Genomic DNA, 20740 nt, shown 5'->3' on the forward strand with positions numbered 1-20740 from the left:
TTAATATACTGGTACTTGTCAACAACTTTCTAATAGTGCGTGATGTTAATTGACGAAAGTTACAATCAATGATGTTTTGAAAAACATGAACGTCAAATTTTAATAGAAGCATTTGGTGCCACAAAAAACCAGGGAGAAATGAGAGCACAGTCCACACTGATTACTGTGTTTTGGAATCTAGCAAAAAACATCAGTGTCAGATACTTTTGAGCATTTATAGCTGTTGGTGTGAACAATCCCTTATCCTTTTTTAAAAAAACATACATGGTGATTTATTTCTATTGCAATATTGCGGAAACATGAAAATATTTGAAACTTTTTATTTTTACTTAAAAATAATAAATGCACATATAAGAGATGCCAAAACCAATCAGCCACACATGATTTCAATAAAATATAAATAAATATTATTTTGGATATAAACATACTAGTACATATACATAGACCGCTGGGGAACTAGATTACTTATTCATTTCATTTTAGCAGTTTTGTTTTATAAAACATGTTGATTTTTAAATTAATACATCATCTGTGTGCTAATAAAAAATGAGTAAAATAATTTGCATATCGATATTATAACTCATGTTTTTAAAGTAACATTGAACAAACATGCATAATTCGAACCCCAGTATTTATCTAAAAGAGAAAGCTGAGTGAATTGTATTCTAATTAACCTAAAATTAACCAAATAAACTCTGAGCATTAACTACAGATTAAAATTTTGGGCTTAATCAACTAACAAATTAAATATTCCTTAGGAGATATGTAGTGCAAAACGTATTCCTTTATAAATTAACACTATTGAACAGTCTTTTATAGGTTTAAAAAGTAAATTCTATATTTAGTATCATGCTTACTAATTTTTCTATGTGTGATAGTCTGACATGAATTCTAAAAAATTGGGGCATTCCCAACAATAATTTAACCATTTATTCTCCTTAATTAAAAATTTAAACTTTAAAGCAGAATTGTATGCATTTTACTAGCCCCACATTAACAGATAATGTATTACTTATGAATCTCCTCAATAATCTTTGTCTTCAACGACATATAAACCCATCTTCATCCACCCATCCCATTTACTTATTTATGTCACAACTGTATTTACATTCTCCTTAAGCTCCATGTATAAAAATCATTTAAGTTTCTGGCATATTTGAAAGCTTGTAAAGGTTAATACATAATATTCAAACTTTGGGAAAGTATTACACTAAATTACACAATACTATACTATTTTTTAATACTTTTACCATTCTTTAATATTATTACTCTCTTTGCCAATTCGGTGTTATTATTTTAATATAACTGACACATTGTTTCTCCACAATTTTAATATATGGGATGCATAGTGACTATTTCCAAAAGAAGCTATTTCAATATTTTCAAAGCATCTCTTAATTACATTTTCAGAAGGACAGTTTTTTTCTAATTTACTTGTTTTGATCACCTATTATTTGAACTATGATTTATCCAAGAGGGACAATAGGACAGAATCACAGCAGCTAAGGGGTTAAAATTAAAAGACTGGAGCCAGACAGTTTGATTCTCAAACTCACCTTTGCCACTGACTACTTATTGGGCTAGATATTTAAATGTTCAGTGCTTGAGTCTTATTAACAGAAAGGTATAATAATGGAATACCCCTTGTAAAGTGATGTCAAATAAGAAAATACATCCAGAGCACTTAGAAGACAGCTCAGTTAACAACTTGTGCTATGGAAGTGTTTGTACTTCATCTACATGGTACAATGTTATTTTTTTCACACAGCTTATAAATAGTGAGATGATTATTTTTCTGCAAAGCTATATTTCCCCCAAATACTTACTTTATTAAATTGTTCTTGGCATCTGGGTCATACGCTGTAACCTGTCCAATGATGCTGCCCTCTTTTACATCTTCATCTACTTCTATCAAATACGACATTTTAGTGAATACAGGAGGCTCATCTGTGTCTTCCACAGATATTTTGACCGTGGCTGTGTCTTTGAAAGGTCCCAGATGTAGGAATCGTGGGTCAGGGTGAGTGTTACTTGCATCCACTCTTAAAGTGTATACCATTTTCTTTTCAAAATCTAAATTCTGAAGTTAAATAAAATAAGGAAAATTACTATAATATTACAGGCACAACAAGGGAAGACAATTTCAGAATTTGATAACCAACTCTCTTAATGGTACCAGTAATTCTGGTTAAATAACTTTCCCAACTATTGCTTCATAGGCATAAATAAATTAATAAATGCTTGTTTTGCCTTATACTTATTTATAGGGTCACTGAATATAATTTTATACACATTAAGATTAATTCCCACTTAGTAATGGATTTCACATTTTGGTGGTCACAGGTTTGTTACCTAGTGGATATATAGGTTATTTATTTATTATTGTTATTTATTAAACTTGTACAAAGTGAAAATCAGAAGAAATATGGAATAAATAGAGATTTAGCAAACTATTCATATAAGTTGCTTCCTTAGGTCCTACATTTCTAAAAGGAAAACAAATTATTTCATTAATGTGAATACTGGAAAGCAAGAGGCACATGAAAGCAGAACAATCAGGGCAATATAAAGTAATCACTATTTAGCTGGATTATTGTATATGAAGCTTCATAATATTCTCCCACGGGGTATTAAAAATCACTAAATCCAACATAAAATACGTAGTATTTTCAGGTTTCATCTGTCTGAATAGACCATTGCATTTAACAATTTAAATATGTTAAGTGCAAGAAATAAAGTGATGGCTGCGTGTCTGTTTTTTTCTGTCACAAAGAAATATGAAACAAGTACATTTGAGGTTATCTAATCCTAGTTTGATTGTTGTTTACTATAAGCCCACGCAGTTGTGGTTTTATATCACTTTTTCAATGTCAATGATGAAGATGCTTTACTTGCTTGAAGTGACATCACAACTATTCCCACTTACATGAAGGATTGACAGCATGTAAAGAATGGAAAAAATAAATCCTAGGCTTTTCTTCCCTTAACTGAAAAGCAAAAATAAACCATAAAGTGCTCAAAGAAAAAATGAAGACAGCAAAAAGAAACCTGTTTGACAGTTATAATCCCTTCCTGTGTATCCTTGTCAGTGATGACATCGAACATGTCAGCTCCATCTCCTTCTACGATGCTGTATTCCATTTCAGCATTTTCCCCCACATCAGGGTCATTGGCTTTTATCCTTCCAAGATGGGTTCCAAGAGGTACAGACTCAGGAGAATTAAATTGATACGTACCTGAAAAATTAAATCAAAGCTCTTTTGACATTTCTTCTTTACTTAACAAAAATCTTTCATTTCCTTTTCCTCTTTTACTTAAATAAATGTTAAATTGAGAGAGTTTTTCATCATATTGAATTGTAAGCTGTCAAAATTATAGATTGATTAAGTTGGAAAAATAATTTATAAAGGCCGAACACTCATTTCATAAATGAGAAATATAAGTTCCAGAAAGATTAAGGGCATGTCCCAAGGTTACTTAGATAACAGATGGTAGGCCTGATATGAAAATCAAGAACTTTGACTTAACAGGGCTATAAACCAAATAAATCTTTTAAATAATTTAATATACATAAACATTCATATGACGATGTTGAAAGCTCTAGATAAGCAGTAAACATTTGGTTTCTTGCCCTCTTAATCATGTATTTTTATATTTTAAGAAAAGGATAGAAAAATAAATTTGCACACAGAAATTTTGTTTTTTATATGTTAATGCCTTTGAGTGAGATATGAATGCTTCTGTTTCCTGTGGTTCCAGCCAATCATTACATTGCATCGTGCCATGCCTGAAAGCATGTTAGTCTGTGACTATTTATTCAAAATACAAATAGGAAAAAAAATTTACAAAAAAAGTTAATGAAAGTTGGAAATATTTTTAAATATTTAGTATCACCTTAATGCTATATAAAGCTGAAGGCTCTCTATGTTAACTTACTTAAATCCAACATCAGGTCTCATAAGACCAAGGTAGGTATATTATCCTCAAGGGTAGGGCTCAAGGAAATCATACTGTAAAATTGGGTAATTTTACAGGATGCAAATTTTACAGAATGCAAAACTAAGGCTGAGTTCAAAGTCCGTTCTCTTTCTGTTTTACTTTTTGGTTAGGAAAAGTGACCTCTAAATCTAACTGCCTGGATTAAGATTATCACTGAGCAGTTTTAGTTAAAATCTCTAACCCTTGATTTCTGCATCTATAAAATAATAATCATAATGATAACAATTAACTGATAGGTTTGTTATGAGAATTGCATGAAATTATGTCTTTAATATGCTTACCTCAGGGGCTAGTTATAGTTTTATTACTATGATAGTTCCAAATCTTTTGCTAAGATTATAATAGACCATAGAATTATAGAATGGCAAGCCATTTGAGAATTAGTCAAATCACACTCTTTCAGTTTACATTTAAGGAAACTGAAAGCAAAGTATAGATTTATGTTAATTAAGCTTATTATTCATGTTCTCAGAAAACTTTATTTTTTAACATTTATCATATGTTTAAGTCTACCATCCAAAACTGAATCATCAAGTATTTTAAATTTGGTTAACCTGGAAAAATACTTTACTGTACTGTAATCAATGTTATAAATTTAAATTTGAGATCTCTTAATTGAATATTTTAAGATAGGGGTCTTTATACTTTTATTTACTGTAAAATGAAAACATTTTTTTAATATGCATAACAACATTTTATTTCATTTTATTCAATTTATTGTGGTGACAATAGTTAGCAGAATTATATAGTTTTCAAGTATACATTTCTATAATACATCACTTATATATTACATTGTGTATTTACCACCCCAAGTTAGTTCTCCTTCCATCATCATATATTTGATTCCCTTTCCTTCTTCTATCAACCCACCTCCACCCATGCCATCTGGTAACCACTAAACTATTGTGTTTGTCTACAAGATTTTGTTTGTCTTATTTGCCTGTTGCTTCTAGTTTTTATATCCGACATGTGAATGAAATCATATAGTTCTTGACTTTTTCTGTTTGACTTATTTTGCTTAGCATAACAATCTCAAGATCCATCCATATTGTCACAAATGGTGGTATTTCATCCTTTCTTATGGCCAAGTAGTATTCCTTTATTTATATATACCACATCTTTATCCAATCATCCATCAAAGGATACTACTGGTTGTTTCCATGTCTTGGCCACCGTAAATAATGCTATAATGAACATCGGGGTACATATATCTTTCAGCAGAGCATTAGAATCTGTTTTTATAGCACCTCATGGCATGCAAAACATCCATAGTTTAACATACATGCCTAGAAAGGTGATGACTGAAAGAGTGAGTATTGACCAATTTAACCTTCATAAGTAGGTAGCTGACTTTAATAGCAAACTTTAACATGCCTCAGATACCATCACAACCGAGGGATACCGTAACTCTACAGATCACTAAGAAAAAAAAAAATGCTGCCAACTGAACCAATATGCAGTGATTTTAAATAGTATCTGATTTGAGATATGTTAAAGCATGAGTTTGTATCTTACACTCAATTAAATAAGGAATTCTAATTCTTATGTACAGATAAGAAAACTGAGGCAAGACAAATGGCAGACATGGGATTTGAAGCCAGGCAGGCAGACTTGAGAGTCTGCACTCCTACTCAGGAAAGAGATTAGAAAAAGAATGAGATGATCATAGCAAATGCTGAGAAAATTAGTCTGAAGAACATTGTAACTCTTCTAAAGGAAGAAGAAGGTAATTAGAGTTGTCAAATGAACCTCATTTTCATGTTTGATTTTACTACCTACTTACTGGTGAAAATGATCATAGTGACTTCCAATTTGTGGGCAATTGTAATATCTTGTGGACAAGGGTTGTGGATTGAGCTTTTTGCTTAAACTAGTAGTGAAACCACTAGTACAGATATTAGCCTCTGTTTGTGGTGTGTTGGAGAAGACTTCCGATATGAGATCACAGACACTTTCCTTACTCTGGGGAAATCGAGGAGGATTATTGTTGACATCCGTCAGAGTGATGTTCACTGTGGTGGTTCCAGAAAGGCCTCCCATCTGGCCGCCCATGTCTTTGGCTTGTATAACCACTTGGTACTGCTCTCTATTTTCTCTGCTCATGTCTGGTAATGCAGTTTTTACTATGCCTTTTGGAGAAATAGACAAGTATTTTACAATTGAATCACTGATTTTTTTTTTAATTAAGTTACATAAGGTCCACTTTACAGAAGTTAATTATAACAAACAGATAAAATGTCCATGTACCTAAGTATTTCGATCCACAACCAATTTAAGATAATTGACAGAACTGAAATAATTTTTCTGTAGGTTACTGTTCAGAAAATGAGTTTTTCTAAATCAATTAGATTATCTTTTTGATTGAAAAAAATAACTTTAATCAAAAAATTGTAAGACGAGTATGCTTGCTTTGTTTTAATGATTGTCACATTCTTTAAGTTTGGAGTTTTCTGAGACATGTAAAGTGTGGAATCTCTATGAAACTTGGTATTTAGTGTCATAAATTTAAACTCAGTAAATAGTCTAAGGAGCTAATGATTCAAATAACCTGTTTAAATAATAGGAAATTTGTTTATGTTTCCATGTAATAACTATAGGGAATAAGTAGAAATATGATACCAAATAGATAGCTTTAATATATAGAAAAATCTACAAATTAATTGTGCAACCAGATGCATTACATAACTGAGAAAGGATTAAGCAGTAAATGTTGTTACCTGATTCTGGGTCCACTGAAAAATATGGCTGTCCTTGCAATATGCTATAGACCACTTTGGCACTGTTTCCATAGTTGGCGTCATCTGCGTCAGTTGCAGTCACTTGTATCACAGATGTACCTACGTGAACCCCCACCCAAACACAGACACTTAAATACTTCCGAATTGCAAACTATCTTTCTGAAAAATCACTGCTGATAGTGTGGTATGTTAGACCATTGTATACTTTGAAGAAATTGTTTAAATGATGCAGTCTCAAAAACAAACAAACAAACAAACAAAAACCTCACTTTGCCCTTTCATTTTTCACAACTTAAACATCCCTTCCTTTTATGGTTTGAACTACTAAGAAAATCAAAAACACATTTCATCACAAAGGTGAATACAATGAGACAAATTCTGCTTTTCACTCTGGTAAATTAACTGTATATTGTGAATAGAATGAGAAATAGAGAGGCTCTGTTTTTATTAAAAAACAAAAAAACAAAAATGACATAAAATTGACCTGAAAAGTTTTTGTTGTGTGATATATATGATTATAAAGTGTCTATGCCTCCCTTTAAACTGTAGTTAACACACTCATATACGATTATGCCTATCAATATGCTGCATATTATTTATTTCACATATATAAATCAGTAGATTTTTCCCTTACAGTTAAGGAAGTGTATAATTCTGTTTCACATGCAATACTGTAATTTAACGTTACTCTCTGCTACATTTTATTTTATAAAATTAAAAGTATGTTATTTTAACTTTGTTAAAAAGATTTTAAAAAGTTTTAAAGGAGCTAAGTTCAAGAACTAAGCATAATGCAATATAGTGATAAACATTTCTTATAGTTCACTAGATTTCTGTAAAGAATCAAGGCATGGTTGTAAAACTACCATTAACTGAAGCCTACGTTGGCCAAAATGAGTTTGTATGACACTTTCCAATATACTACATATACTTTTTAAAAATATGTGACTCTTATTCATACAAAGAATTTAAAATAACTTAGGGCAGGGTGAGTTCCTGTCACCTCCTTTAATGCCTCACATTTATTACATACTCATAACTTGTGTAATTGAATTTTGGTGAATGTTTCTCAAAATTTCCATGAATATGTGAAATCAAATTCTGAAAGCTAATATATTGTACATTAATGATTAAACTAACAGCTCATTTCCCATCAATATATTTGAATACTAACACATGAATTTAGCAAGTATTTTTGTGTTCTTAAAATTAGTTATAAAAAGATGAGAAATTGCCCTTTTCCTCTTGAGGCCTCTGTTCCCTCAGCTTTAATGAAATTGATATGTCCTGTGAGAGGATACAGCACAACTCACTCAGTCCATCTCAGATATACTCTTTTATTATTTAAAAAATATCCACTTAAGTCCTAAAGTCTGAGCTTGACCAAAGCAAAAATGATAAAGTGATTTTTCCCCACATAATGTTCAGAATTCAAAAAGTTGTTTTCTGATTTATGTTTAATTTATTTTTATATAACCCTGCATGAATATATATTAGAAGAATTGTTTTCATACTTGAGGATTATTTGAAATATGAATTATTAAATATTACCAATATGCTAAATTCAAGTAGGTAATTCATCAATTTCATGATATTTCTTTGGCTACCAGTTTTATTTTCCGGTAGGTATCATTTCACAATGGGAACAGGCATAAACACTCCAATATATCTTTTTGACACTCTAGATAATATGTTTTTATTATTACATTTGATTTGATGATTTGCTCTTTCTTGTGAGTATCTGATCTTTGAACTTACCCAAAAACACTTGACCATAAAAACAGAAAGTTAAAGAACAGAAATCAATCCATCCTAAAATGCAGTTACTATGCTATAATCATATATAATTCATATATATATATATACATATACATATATGTATATATTTGTATATGTATATACATATATATAAGCATACATATATATGTATGGTACTATCCCATCTCTCAGAATTATGGTAAGAATTTGGAATGCTGTTAAACATTGATAAACCCTGATAGCATATCATTGATATGTTATTTCTAGTAGCAAAATGAGAAAAATAGAGACACCTACTCTATTAGACTTTAGAACATGGATATTTTTCCCCAAACAAATGTAATGATTTATTACTCAATTAATACTATTTAGTAATAAAATTTGATAGATAGTGGTTTCTATGTTTTTGTACTAATTTTAAAAAGGTTTGTTTATAAAGATAGACTAAAAAGAAATACATCATTTTGATGTCTATATCTGTCTAAATTTTCTGAGATGTTTATAATTTTTATTTGTTCTCAAGTAATTTAAATATTTTACTTTAATTTATACTAAGGACAAAATATATTACATAAAGTTCTGTGACGCCAGAATAGCAAATATATCGTGTTTCTCCGAAAATGAGACCAGGTCTTATATTCATTTTGCTCCTAAAGATGCATTAGGGCTTATGTTCAGGGAATGTCATCCTGAAAAATCATGCTAGGTCTTATTTTCCGGGTAGGTCTTATTTTTGGGGAAACATGGTAGGTTATTTGTTATTTGTAGGTTTTGTCCTGAACGATGTGAACTCCTCAAAGGCAGGGGCAATGTCTGGTTTTGTTCAACGTCTTAGCTCTAAATCCCAGCAGAGTTTCTAGCTCAAAGTCATAATGAGAATTAGCATTTATAGAATGCTTAATGTAGACCTGAAAGAGTTCTTAGCACTTGATTTGTATTATTTCTTTATCCTAATACACATAGTATGTAGGCCTTGGGGCATATAGAGGTTGGTCATGATCACACCTAGTAGATGATGGGGATGGGATTCTACCTAGCCAGTCTGAGGAAAGAAGCTCCATTCTAAAAACTATAGTAAGTGACCTGTCTGATGTTATGGATATGTTTGGGCATGTTACATATTGAATCCCCAGGTGGTAAACCTCTAAGAATGGACCAGGCTTAGAACATGAAGGAGTCACTGATTAGTCATTTGTGTGATCTGTGAAAACTACAGACGGGTTACTTATTGGGTTGATGGTGTGAGAGGAGAACTGGATAAGTTTGTGAGGGACCAGTTAGGGGAAATACCCAATCAATGAGAAATAATGCATCCAAAGTCACCCAATTTACAGTGGTAATTTGTCTAGATGAAGATAAATGCATCGCAGTATAGAGAGTTGATAGATAATCTATAATAAAAATAGAATGACCACAAAAAATGGAAAATATATAAAGTAGGGATTTACTACAAATATTTATATCAAAGTATATCCCATTTTCCTTCATTATATGCCTTCATATATCATCCAGATTGTGTGTTCTGATCAGAAGATACTCATGGGTTTCAGATTTTAAGAGTTAATTGCAGTAATTTGATTTTAACTACAAAGGAGGAGGGGCACATGACTGAGAATTAAAATGAAATATGGCATGTGGTTTTAACAAAATGAGACAAGGCAGAGGGAAAACAAGAAGAGTTGGTGAGAGAGAAAAGGGAGAGACACATATATTAAGACAAAAATAAAGGGGAAGAAGAGGAAAGTATGTAGAATATCAGAGGATAACATGGGAAAGAAGGGTAAAATAAGTATAAATAAATTTCATTTTTATTTATTTTTGAGGTTAATTGCTGGAGATTTATTTATTTTTATTTTTTATTAAATTTATTGGAGTGGCTATGGTTAGTAAAACTATAGGTTTTCCGTGTACAATTCTATAATACATCATCTATATATTGCATCGTATATTCACAACTCAGAATCAGTTCTCCTTCTATCACCATATATTTGACCCCTTTCCCTCTTCTACCACCCCCTCCACCCCCAACTTATCCTCTGATAACCACTAAATTGTGTCTATGATTTTTTGTTTGTTTGTGTTTTTAATTTGTTGCTTTCAGTTTTACATCTCACATATGAGTGAAGTCATATGGTTCTCGACTTTTTCTGTCTGACTTACATTCTTTTTATTAGATTTTATTTACCCTCAAAATTAAAAGTAGTAGTTTTTATACTCTTTGATTTAAATGAAAATCACTAATACAATAAAATAATATTAGAATTAAATCATAGTACGTTACTTCATTTGGTGAAAAATTATTATTTCATTATTCGTGGGCTTTAAAGTGTCAATATATGGGTTAAACATATAGGTAAACGCAGAGAAAATCACATCTGCAAAATTATGATGAGTCAATCTTTTTTTTTTTAATCACGTAGGAGAGTAACTTACCAAAAAAGTCTCTACAGTCTTATTGTAAAATGTTTTCCCTCCCCTCGTTTTTGTATTTAATTTTATTGAGGGGAGCATTTGAATTAAAACAATAAAATAAGAAAAATGCTGCTTTTGAGGAGTTACTAACGATATAATAAAATTAGATGTTTTCCAAACTATGTTTTGCTTAATAAGCATGACTATTTTACAGTAGAGGAAAATAGTAAGGTATTAAAAGTATCTAGCTATGTCTGAATTTACTAAGCATTTTTCTTTATTTTTAACTAGTATAGTTATAAGATATCTCTGTGTGTTTTGAGGCAAGTCAGTTTAACTATTTGGGCTTAATTTTACTTAGTTATTAAAAGAGATGATTAAACTAAGTACTCTATCTTCTGCATATACATATTATATACATTTATAATACACACACATATATATATATTTATATGCATATATATGTGCATATATATGCATATAAATGTGTATATATATATATATATATATATATATATATATATTTTTTTTTTTTTTTTTTTTCTATTTAAAAATAGACACATACAAAGTCTATGAGTGGGCCAAGGAGAAAGCAATGAATGCAGTGATGTCAACATAAGTAATAAAGATTAATAATTCTCCTCTATGAATAAGACCAAGACTTACCTGTCGTTCTTAAATCTTTATTAGTACCAAAGTGGCAACCAGAGACATACTGCTACCTGCTCTATGCTTTTTTTTAAAGTTTTTGGAATTGTAGGAATGGAGAGAATGCAAATGGTAGTGACCAAAATTCTCATTTTTAAGGCCTGCAATAATCAGAAATTGTACTGCCCGCAATTTAAAGCTTATATGAATTAAATATATATTGTCTTATAAGAACATTCTTTAGAACAAGATCATCTTTAAGACTTCTTCCATGAATAGACATATGTCCTATATTTTATTATGAATATTGAACGAGAGGGTTTTTAAAATTATAGAAGTGCTTAATCCAGTCCTAATCATATCACATAATTGATAAAAAATTAATATAATCTAGACTATATTAGTATTTCAGGGGAGAAAAATATATTTTAATTAGGTAGGTAGGTAATATTCCATTAAATACATAAAATAATATAGGAGAAAACACAGGTCAATTGAGTTTAAATATCAATAGTCTCTAATAAATAATTTTTTGAAAATCAGGTAATGCTTTGAAAATTTTAAGTTATTCTAATTTAAATCAATTATTATCAAAATGTATCCTATTCAAACAACTCTCATCTTAATTATACTTTTTTACTTCTATAGTACATCAAACCTTTTTGGAGAAGGATAAGTAAAAGTTGTACTATTACATGTCAAAATCTCTGGAAAATAACATGTACAAGATAAACAATAATGTTTAACAAAAGTTAAAGGGTGTTAATCAAAAAGCCAAAGTACTTTAGAATGCTCATCAATGGGAAGTTGGAGAGTACAATTTTCGATGTATCTTCATCTCTATAAGACCATACAGAGATCATGATGTATTAAATTTAGTGGTTGACCTCTGTGGACCAATCCAGGATTTTCCAGAGAACTGTACCAGGGTAACAGATATTTAAAAATACTAAAGAAAACACGTGCAGTCATATTTCATCCTAGTCTTTATGATTTCATAGGCCTCCTCTCTAATTTGATGTCTCTTTTATATTATTGAGATGAATGTCTGAAAAAGCTGAAGAACTGTACTTTTCTCGGATAGAAGAGACTTCATTTGACATTAGAGAAAGTTATAACTTCTTTCTACAAAATGTGGGTTCTTCTGGCTAGATGGCACAGTTAAGAAATATTTACATTACAGGACGTAATTTCAGTAAAGGTGGATAGAAGTTTGTTTTTCCTCATAAAGTAACTACTTTAGAGTAATATGCAATAATCATAATGATGTCACAGTTATATACTTAAAACTAATTTTAAACTAATATTCAACTCAATATCATAAACTTTTGAAAATCAGTTGCATATTTTAGATTTTAAGTTTATATTACTCTTTTTCAGGAATATATTATGATTTAAGAGTCAGCTTTTATTATCTCATTAACAAATCTAAACTTTTCACATAAGTAGAGTTGAAAATCATCATACATACAATAAAAGCATCACATAATAACAAATAGTATTTAAAACTCTATCAACCTTAAAAAAATGAAACAAATATTTTCAGTTTGCAAAATGAGCCATTATGCACTTGTGGAATGTAACTAAAATAACATAAGAAGACTTAAGATATTGTTGTTATGCTACCAGGTTATTTGATCTTAATTCAGTTGCTTAATCTTTATGGATGCTGGTTTCCTAATTAACAGGATGGGGATTTAAGATTCTATTTCCCATGCTTACCACATGATGTTGTTTCAATGATCAAATGAAACAATCAAAAGAAATTTGTCAAATGCAAGCAGCAGTTGTTATTATGCAAAATAATGCAAGCAAAATTGTTCAAAACTGCTGACACTATTTGGTATTCTTTTCATTTAAGGCAAAAAATACATTCACCTTGACTGCTATTTGAATGGCAGTTGAATTGAGATGAAGATGTGCGTTGAAATGCAATGGAGTAACTGTCCCCAGTACTAATCATTTTATCAGTTACAACATAGCAGGAAATCTTCTAATTATTTTCAATTAAGATACATTCAAGTGAAAATAATTGGAAGTGAGATAGCTAACACTAACTAGTTTTCAGTTATGGTTCTTATCTTAAAAGAGGCCACATATCATAACCATGTGTCCGTAATAATTACCTTAGCAAACAAGCAAATAAAAAAGTTAATTTACATTGATTAGCATATACCTACCGACTCCAGACATTTCAGGAACACTGGCAGTGTAAAAGTCTTTTGTGAATTTTGGTTCATTGTCATTGATATCATGGATTTTAATGATAAATTCAGATTCAGGTTCCACCTGCCGCCCGGTCTTTCTGTCTATAGCCTTGGCACGAAGAATGTACAGGGATTTTTCTTCTCTGTCTAATTTCTTTGCAGCATGAATATCTCCTGTATTTTCATCTATAACGAATAGACTGCCAGCCCCATCTCCTGTTAATATGTATTTTAAATTTCCATCTCCTTTATCTTGGTCAGTGTGAAGCTTCAGAAAGGTAGAAAAGAAGAGTACTATAAATATATGCATTGTTATTACAGAAAAAATAATTTTGGCACATAAGTTTGTCTCCATACATCACTGGAACAATGACTCAATGGCTATCTTGATTTTCACTGTGGAGAAACTAAGCATTTCAGTTTTATTATTCTCAAAATCTTTAAAGAAATATATTTATATATCACCAGGGACTAACTTTAAATTACAAAAATGAATCTATCTTTTTTTCAGAACACAGTGTTTCCAAGATATTTTTGAATAGAATGCTACCAAAGTTTAAACCTCTAGTACGTGAACAACAACAACAACAACAACAACAAAAGCACACTAACCTAGATCTTGAGTGTAAAATAATAATATACTCTTGATTACATTTAAAATAATTCAACTGAAAAAGCTTGATGTTGGAAATTTCTGAACTTATTATGGTGAAAAGTTTAGGATATGCATTGTAAATTTAAAGTGATTTTACTTCCCTTCCATATCATATTGTTTGTACATGTTGATGACAGGCTGTGTCATCACAGAGACCAATCACAGAGAATTTTAATCTCATAGATTATTCTCTTTTGAGTAGGTACTCTTTCAAACACAATGTTCTAATTTTTTGAAATTGGTATATTTTATGGACATTTGAAATTTCGAGTGATATAAAACACAGGGATTTTTCCAATGACCACATAAATAATTTCATGAAAATAGGATTCTTTTTCATAAATCATCTTCCTTCTTCTGATACACACCTATCTTGAAAGTAAACTTCTTAATGCAGAAGGATGTTTTGTGTATTTAAAACAAGTAAATGAATCATGTAGTCACAGAAATTTTGCATTGGAAAAAAGAAATCTCAACATTTCTTCAAATTGGACACTATTCTGAAACTTGAGTCTTAACTAGCTTATCCCTACTATGTTGTCTCCTATCATATACTTCCCAATTTCATTACATCGTGGCTCCACCTATTTCTTTGGTGTCAATTCCATCTGTGAATTTTGTGAATATTTAATCTGTTTTTTATGTCAGCCAAAATTGAAAACATAGGGTTCACATTTTACTCCTTCACTTTTAAAGCCGATGTTAAGGTATCTATTTGCAGCCTTTTCTTCTCTGGACTATCTTCCTGACCATCTATCTGTCTCCATCAGAATGATTACCAGCTTTGTTTTGTCCTCCATCCTGTCTTATGTAGACCACTACTACAATCTCCTCGTGGATGCCTGCCTCCCTTTCTGCTCTACTCCAAACAATTTTCCATACTAAAGAAGTTCTTTTTTCTATATCTCAAATCTGGTCATGTCATTCCCAGCTTAAAAAATCAATAAGGCACAGTGCATAAGAACCGTGAATCTAAAGTCTTACAAGCCAGGGTTAGTTTCATGAAAATTCCAGTTATTGGGCAAAGTGTGTGTGTGTGTGTGTGTGTGTGTGTGTGTGTGTGTGTGTACTAAGCCTCTCCTATTAGAGGATAATATTCTTTTAAAAATAGTCTTTACTTTTATTGTTATTCTAATTGTTTGGATGTTATATCTGTATTTATACATCATCCATAATCTTGTTCTCATTTCCAGATACATAGCTGCCAACTTTACCCACTTCACTATGCATTCTATATGTAACAATTGTTTTGTTTGCTTGTTTTACTTTCTTCATTTCTCAGACGACCAGTACCAGCTTTTATAACTGATGTTCGCATATGTTTTCCCTTATTCTTTTAACATCCTTTCTTTTTTCTGTTTTCCCCTAGCTAAATATTTATCGTATCTCATTTAAAAATTTTCTTCTGAGGGATGTCTTCCCTGACTATGTAGATTGAATAGACATGCCTGCCCTGTCATTATAAAGCACATTTCACTTTTCTATTATGATACTTTTCATTTTTGGTGAAAATTGATTACCATGCCCACTAACTTCTTAATTAAAAAATAAAATTATGGATATTTTTGTTGTAAATAATTACAATCTCAACAAATTTCTTTAAAAAACACACACACAAATATGCCCTCTTCTTTTAAACAGTATGTTTTCACACATATACATGTTTAATTGACATTGACTATTGGAAAAATCAGATCATAAATAATGTAAGACACCATTTTTAATTAAATTACAGTTTAGACATTTATATATGTCAATAACATTCTTTTAATGATTGTATTTTCAAATACTTCTTTCAAACTATTATATAATATGCACACATATATACATATATCCTTATATTGCTAGTACTTTTATTCTAAGAAGAGAAAAAGAAAATATACCTTTAATGAAAGGAAATAAGAATGAAAAACATAGCTATATAGATAATTGGTATTTATTAGAAGCTACATTTAATTTGGCAAAAATTGTGGAAAGACCTAAAAAGTTCACCTTATTAATTTGGTTAGGCTAATTAATGTACAATAGTATTGTCTGTGGCCATTAAAATTATGGTCTATGTATACATCTGTTGGGCGTAACTAATTTAAGTAAGTATATAGAGTGTAATTTCAACTTTCTACATATTTATGTTTATAAAATTACTCCCAACAGATACATAATATTGAAAACAGTTAAGTATTTTATAAGTTGTTTCCTGCATTTTTAAGCTGTGCATGTTTTATACATTTTTATGAATAAATTTGTATTAATTTCTCAATGAAATTAAAGAAAAATAAGTAAATAATAGCCAGGAACAATATATGAAATAAAGTATGAAATGTCTCCCACAGCTATACTCTTGTTCTCACAATTATACACTCAGAAAAGGAAACATGAAAGATTGGTCGATTGACAACGTTGTCAAATATATTTTCAGACTGAAACAGTACTAATCAGGGGTAATGCTGACATTTACTAAAAATGTTGTAGAATAGTAAGTGCTCTGGGACAAAGACCGTGTTCTATGTCAGGAAATCTTATCCAATGCTTGTCTTATGGAAATTAATAAGTAGCCAGAATAAAAAGCAGGAACCAGTGCATATTGTTACAAAATTTAAATGGAAATTTTACATATATCCACACAAATTAACATTGGTTTAGATTTTTCCTTATCTCTCCCCATTATTTTCCTTGTAGTTAACATAATTATAATATTATAATACAATATTGTTATATCTTTATTTTATTGCATTTAATAAATGTTTCATTTAACACTTTATAGTGATGTATTAAAATGTGAAGGGAACTGAATCTGTATCTGTCACACAGATATGATTCTAAATCTTACTTAGATTCAAATATCTATCAGTTTACTTTTCAAACACTCTTTTCTCATTTAAAATATTTTGGAGTCTGGAAAATATTTACCTAAACATAGTAGTAATCATAATCACTATGCTTTTCTCTGAATATTCAATTTAAAACATTTCAAGGACAGTTCAGCAGTAAAAGTATGCAGTTTGGACTGAGGATGATATCCAAAAGAAATTAAAATATTTATGGAGTTACTAGATTTTTCAGAGTAAGTATATTATCAAAAAGTTTAAAATTTTACTAAAAAGTGAAATATCTGTGACAAAGTGATTTTATTTTAGTCATTTATATATTTAAATTATTATAACTTTGATTTATTAACATATCCCTACCTGTTTTAAATCCTGCCACAATAATATATTATATATATGTATATATTTTTCATTTGTTAATTTAAAATGTAATTTTAAAATAATTATTTGACACAAATTCAACACACATTTTAAAAGTGTCTTTAATTCACAGTTTCATTTTAAGAATGGAAGCTCCCAATAGTTGTTTTCTGGTGCAATATAATAAAAAAAGAAACTATTGTCCTAAAATACTGAATTTCTCTATCGTGTACATTATTGATTTTAAGTCATACATTTAGAATTGATAGATAACAATAGTAAACCTTCTTATATGATAATCAAAATATAACTAAAAATCTTATAATGAACGCAACACTCAACATTTTTATAGGATCAGTGAAACACAATAAAATAGAAACCTTATGCGTATCGTGTACCTATTAGAGAACAAATCCCATATAACACAGCTTATGAAATATAAGTACTAAAGTATAATTATTTTCTTCAGATTTTCATGAACCAAATAGTCCTCCTTTCCCTAGAAATCACTTATTTACTTCTTATAAACTTGAATACATACATTAAAAACACAATGATTCTTAGGTACATTTCTAAATTGCTAACTATTATTTTCCAACAATATAATTTTCAATTTTGCCCTTCTTTATTTTTTATAGAAATTGGAAAAATTAAACATGTACATATAAGATAGGCTAGAAACTTAAAATATATCTGGGAGGTCTAACTTCATATGTCAACTTGATGGAGCAACAGGGTGCCCAGATATTTTGTGAAGCATTATTCTGGGTGATGCTTCTGAATGAGATTAACAATTGAACCTATAGACTGAGTAAAAGTGGATTGCCCTCCCCAATGTGAGCGGGCCTCATCTAATCCTTTAAAGGCCTGGATATAACACTAGTGTGAGTAAAAGAGAATTCACTCTCTCTGCCTGTGTGTCTTAGAGCAAGACTAGAAATTACACTTTTGTGTGTGTGTGTATATAATGTATAAATTATATTTTTATAAATAAAATTTGTATTAGTCTGGGTTTTCCAGAGAAAGATAATCTATAGTGCTCAGGGAGACTGGATTGTAGAATAGGCTTGTTGTTTAAGACCTACTCACTCACACTTAGAGGGCTGAAAAGACATCCTTTCACCACTACGGTGAGAAAGATATTTGTGAGGGAGCCTCAGCCTCCTTGAAGAGCTTTGCAATTACTCTTTTATGCAGGCAAGGCCTTGAAATGGGAACTGCAGTCACTGAATTGGGAAACCTAAATGCACTGGGAGTAATTGGATCCCAGAGTGGCAGGGGCCAGGTGGTGGCATCCAACTGCCAAAAGGAAGGTGGTGGAATTATCATAACGGGCAGTAGTCAGAGTCGTCTAACACACAGACCTGTGGCATTGGCAAGCTGATCATAGTGTTCTAGAAATGAAATAGATAGGAAACCTACTAAATTCTCATCTGTAAAGGCAGATCAGTTCAAGATCAAAAGAACGAAAGACTAATTTAAATCATAAAAACAAAGAAGCATGACACCTCAATTAATTCCCAAACTTGAACCAGTCTACAAACCCAGAACCCCTTATATGAAGAGAATCCTGATTCCCCTTGAGGAAGAACATGCCCCAAAATTTATACAGTTAGTTTTTTTCTCAGCCTTCCACCAAAAGACCTACACCTTTTGTCAGGGTAACTGCAGTGGGGAAAAGGAAATAATCAGACCTTTTGGGATTACTGGACACTGGCTCTGAACTGACGTTGGTTCCAGGAGACCCAAAACATTAGTGTGCTCTTCCAACCAGAGTAGGAGAATATGGAAGTCGGGCGATTAATGGAGTTTTACCTGAAGTTAGTCTCTTAAGTGGGCTCAGTGGGTACCCAAACTTATCCAGTGGTGAAGGATAAATTGTTATATCTAGCCACCCTACACCCTACGACCAAAAGGAAAAAAAAAAAAATGAAGAACAGGCACAATGCCTAGTGGGCATCTTTGGATTTTTGGAGACACTATATTCCTCATTTGGGAGCATTATTCATATCTATTTACTAAGTCACCTGAAAAGCTGCTAGTTTTAGTGGGAGCCAGAACTTGAGAAGTCTGTGCAACAGGCCTGGGCTGCTGCGCGAGCTGCTCTGCAACTTGGGCTCATAATCCATCAGATGCAATGGTTCTTAAAGTGTCATTGACAAATAGGGATGCTGTTTGGATCCCTTGGAAGACCCTATAGGTGACTTACTGAGCAGGTCTTGAGGATTTTGGAGCAAAGCCCTGCTATCCTGCATGGATAATTAATCTTTTGAGAAACAGCTCTTGGCTTGCTACTGGGCCTTAAAAATTGAATACGTAACCATGGGCCACAAGTTACCATGCAACCTGAGCTGTTCGTCATGAACTGGTGTCATCTGATCCATCAATTCATAAAGTTGAGTGTGTATAGCAGTACTCCATCATCAAATGAAGTGGAATATACAGGATCAGGCCTAGACATGCCATGGAAGCAAAATTAAGTTACAGGAAGAAGTGGCTCAAATGACCATGGTCCCAACTCTTACCATGGTGACTTACCTCTCCCAGCATGCCCCTGTGTCCTGACAAGGCCTCCTTCAGTCAGTTGACAGAAGAAGAAAAGTCTTGGGACTGGTGTAAAGATAGTTCTGCATGATATTCAGGCACCACTAAAAAGTGGACAGCCTCATTACTACATCCTTTTTCTGGAACATACTTGAAGGACAGCAGTGAATACAAATCTTCTCAGTGGCAGAACATCAAGAATTGCACCTAGTTTTTTTGTTTTTGTTTTTTGGCGGGCTTTTTTGTTATTGTTTGTTGGTTTTAACTTGAAAAGAAAAATGGCCAGACATGCAATTATATCAGTTCATGAGCTGTCACTAAAGGTTTGGCTGGATGTTCAAGAACTTGGAAGGAAAATGATTGAAAAATTGGTGACAAGGAAATTTGAGGAAGAGGCATCTCGACAGACCTCTCTGAAAGTACAAAACACGTGAAGGTATTTGTATCCCATATGAATGCTCACCAAAGATGAGTTCTGCAGTGTAGAATCTTAATCATCAAGTGGATAGGATGACATGCTCTGTGTATATCAGTCAGCTGCTTTCCCCAGCCATGTCTATCTCTCAATGGGCTCATGAACAAAGTGGCCAT

At 31.4% G+C, this 20740-nt stretch overlaps 1 protein-coding gene across 2 annotated transcripts in view; it reads right to left on the reverse strand.

The window, feature by feature from the left end:
* CDH9 (cadherin 9) overlaps positions 1-20740 on the reverse strand; it is a 117413-nt gene that overhangs the window by 26572 nt on the left and 70101 nt on the right. For both annotated transcript variants that reach the window (XR_016020600.1, XM_019749047.3), the window contains exons 3-7: positions 13736-14030; positions 6717-6836; positions 5961-6128; positions 3049-3236; positions 1827-2080 (exon numbers count right to left, since the gene is read on the reverse strand). Coding sequence is in view for 1 of the 2 variants with exons in the window: in XM_019749047.3 (XP_019604606.1) it covers positions 1827-2080; positions 3049-3236; positions 5961-6128; positions 6717-6836; positions 13736-14030 (1025 nt within the window). In the remaining variant the exon portion in view is untranslated. The remainder of the gene's footprint in view (positions 1-1826; positions 2081-3048; positions 3237-5960; positions 6129-6716; positions 6837-13735; positions 14031-20740) is intronic.

The sequence above is a fragment of the Rhinolophus sinicus genome, chromosome 3 (assembly GCF_057876585.1).
Source record: "Rhinolophus sinicus isolate RSI-liver-muscle chromosome 3, RSI-T2T, whole genome shotgun sequence".
In the NCBI taxonomy this organism is placed as follows: Eukaryota; Metazoa; Chordata; class Mammalia; order Chiroptera; family Rhinolophidae; genus Rhinolophus; species Rhinolophus sinicus.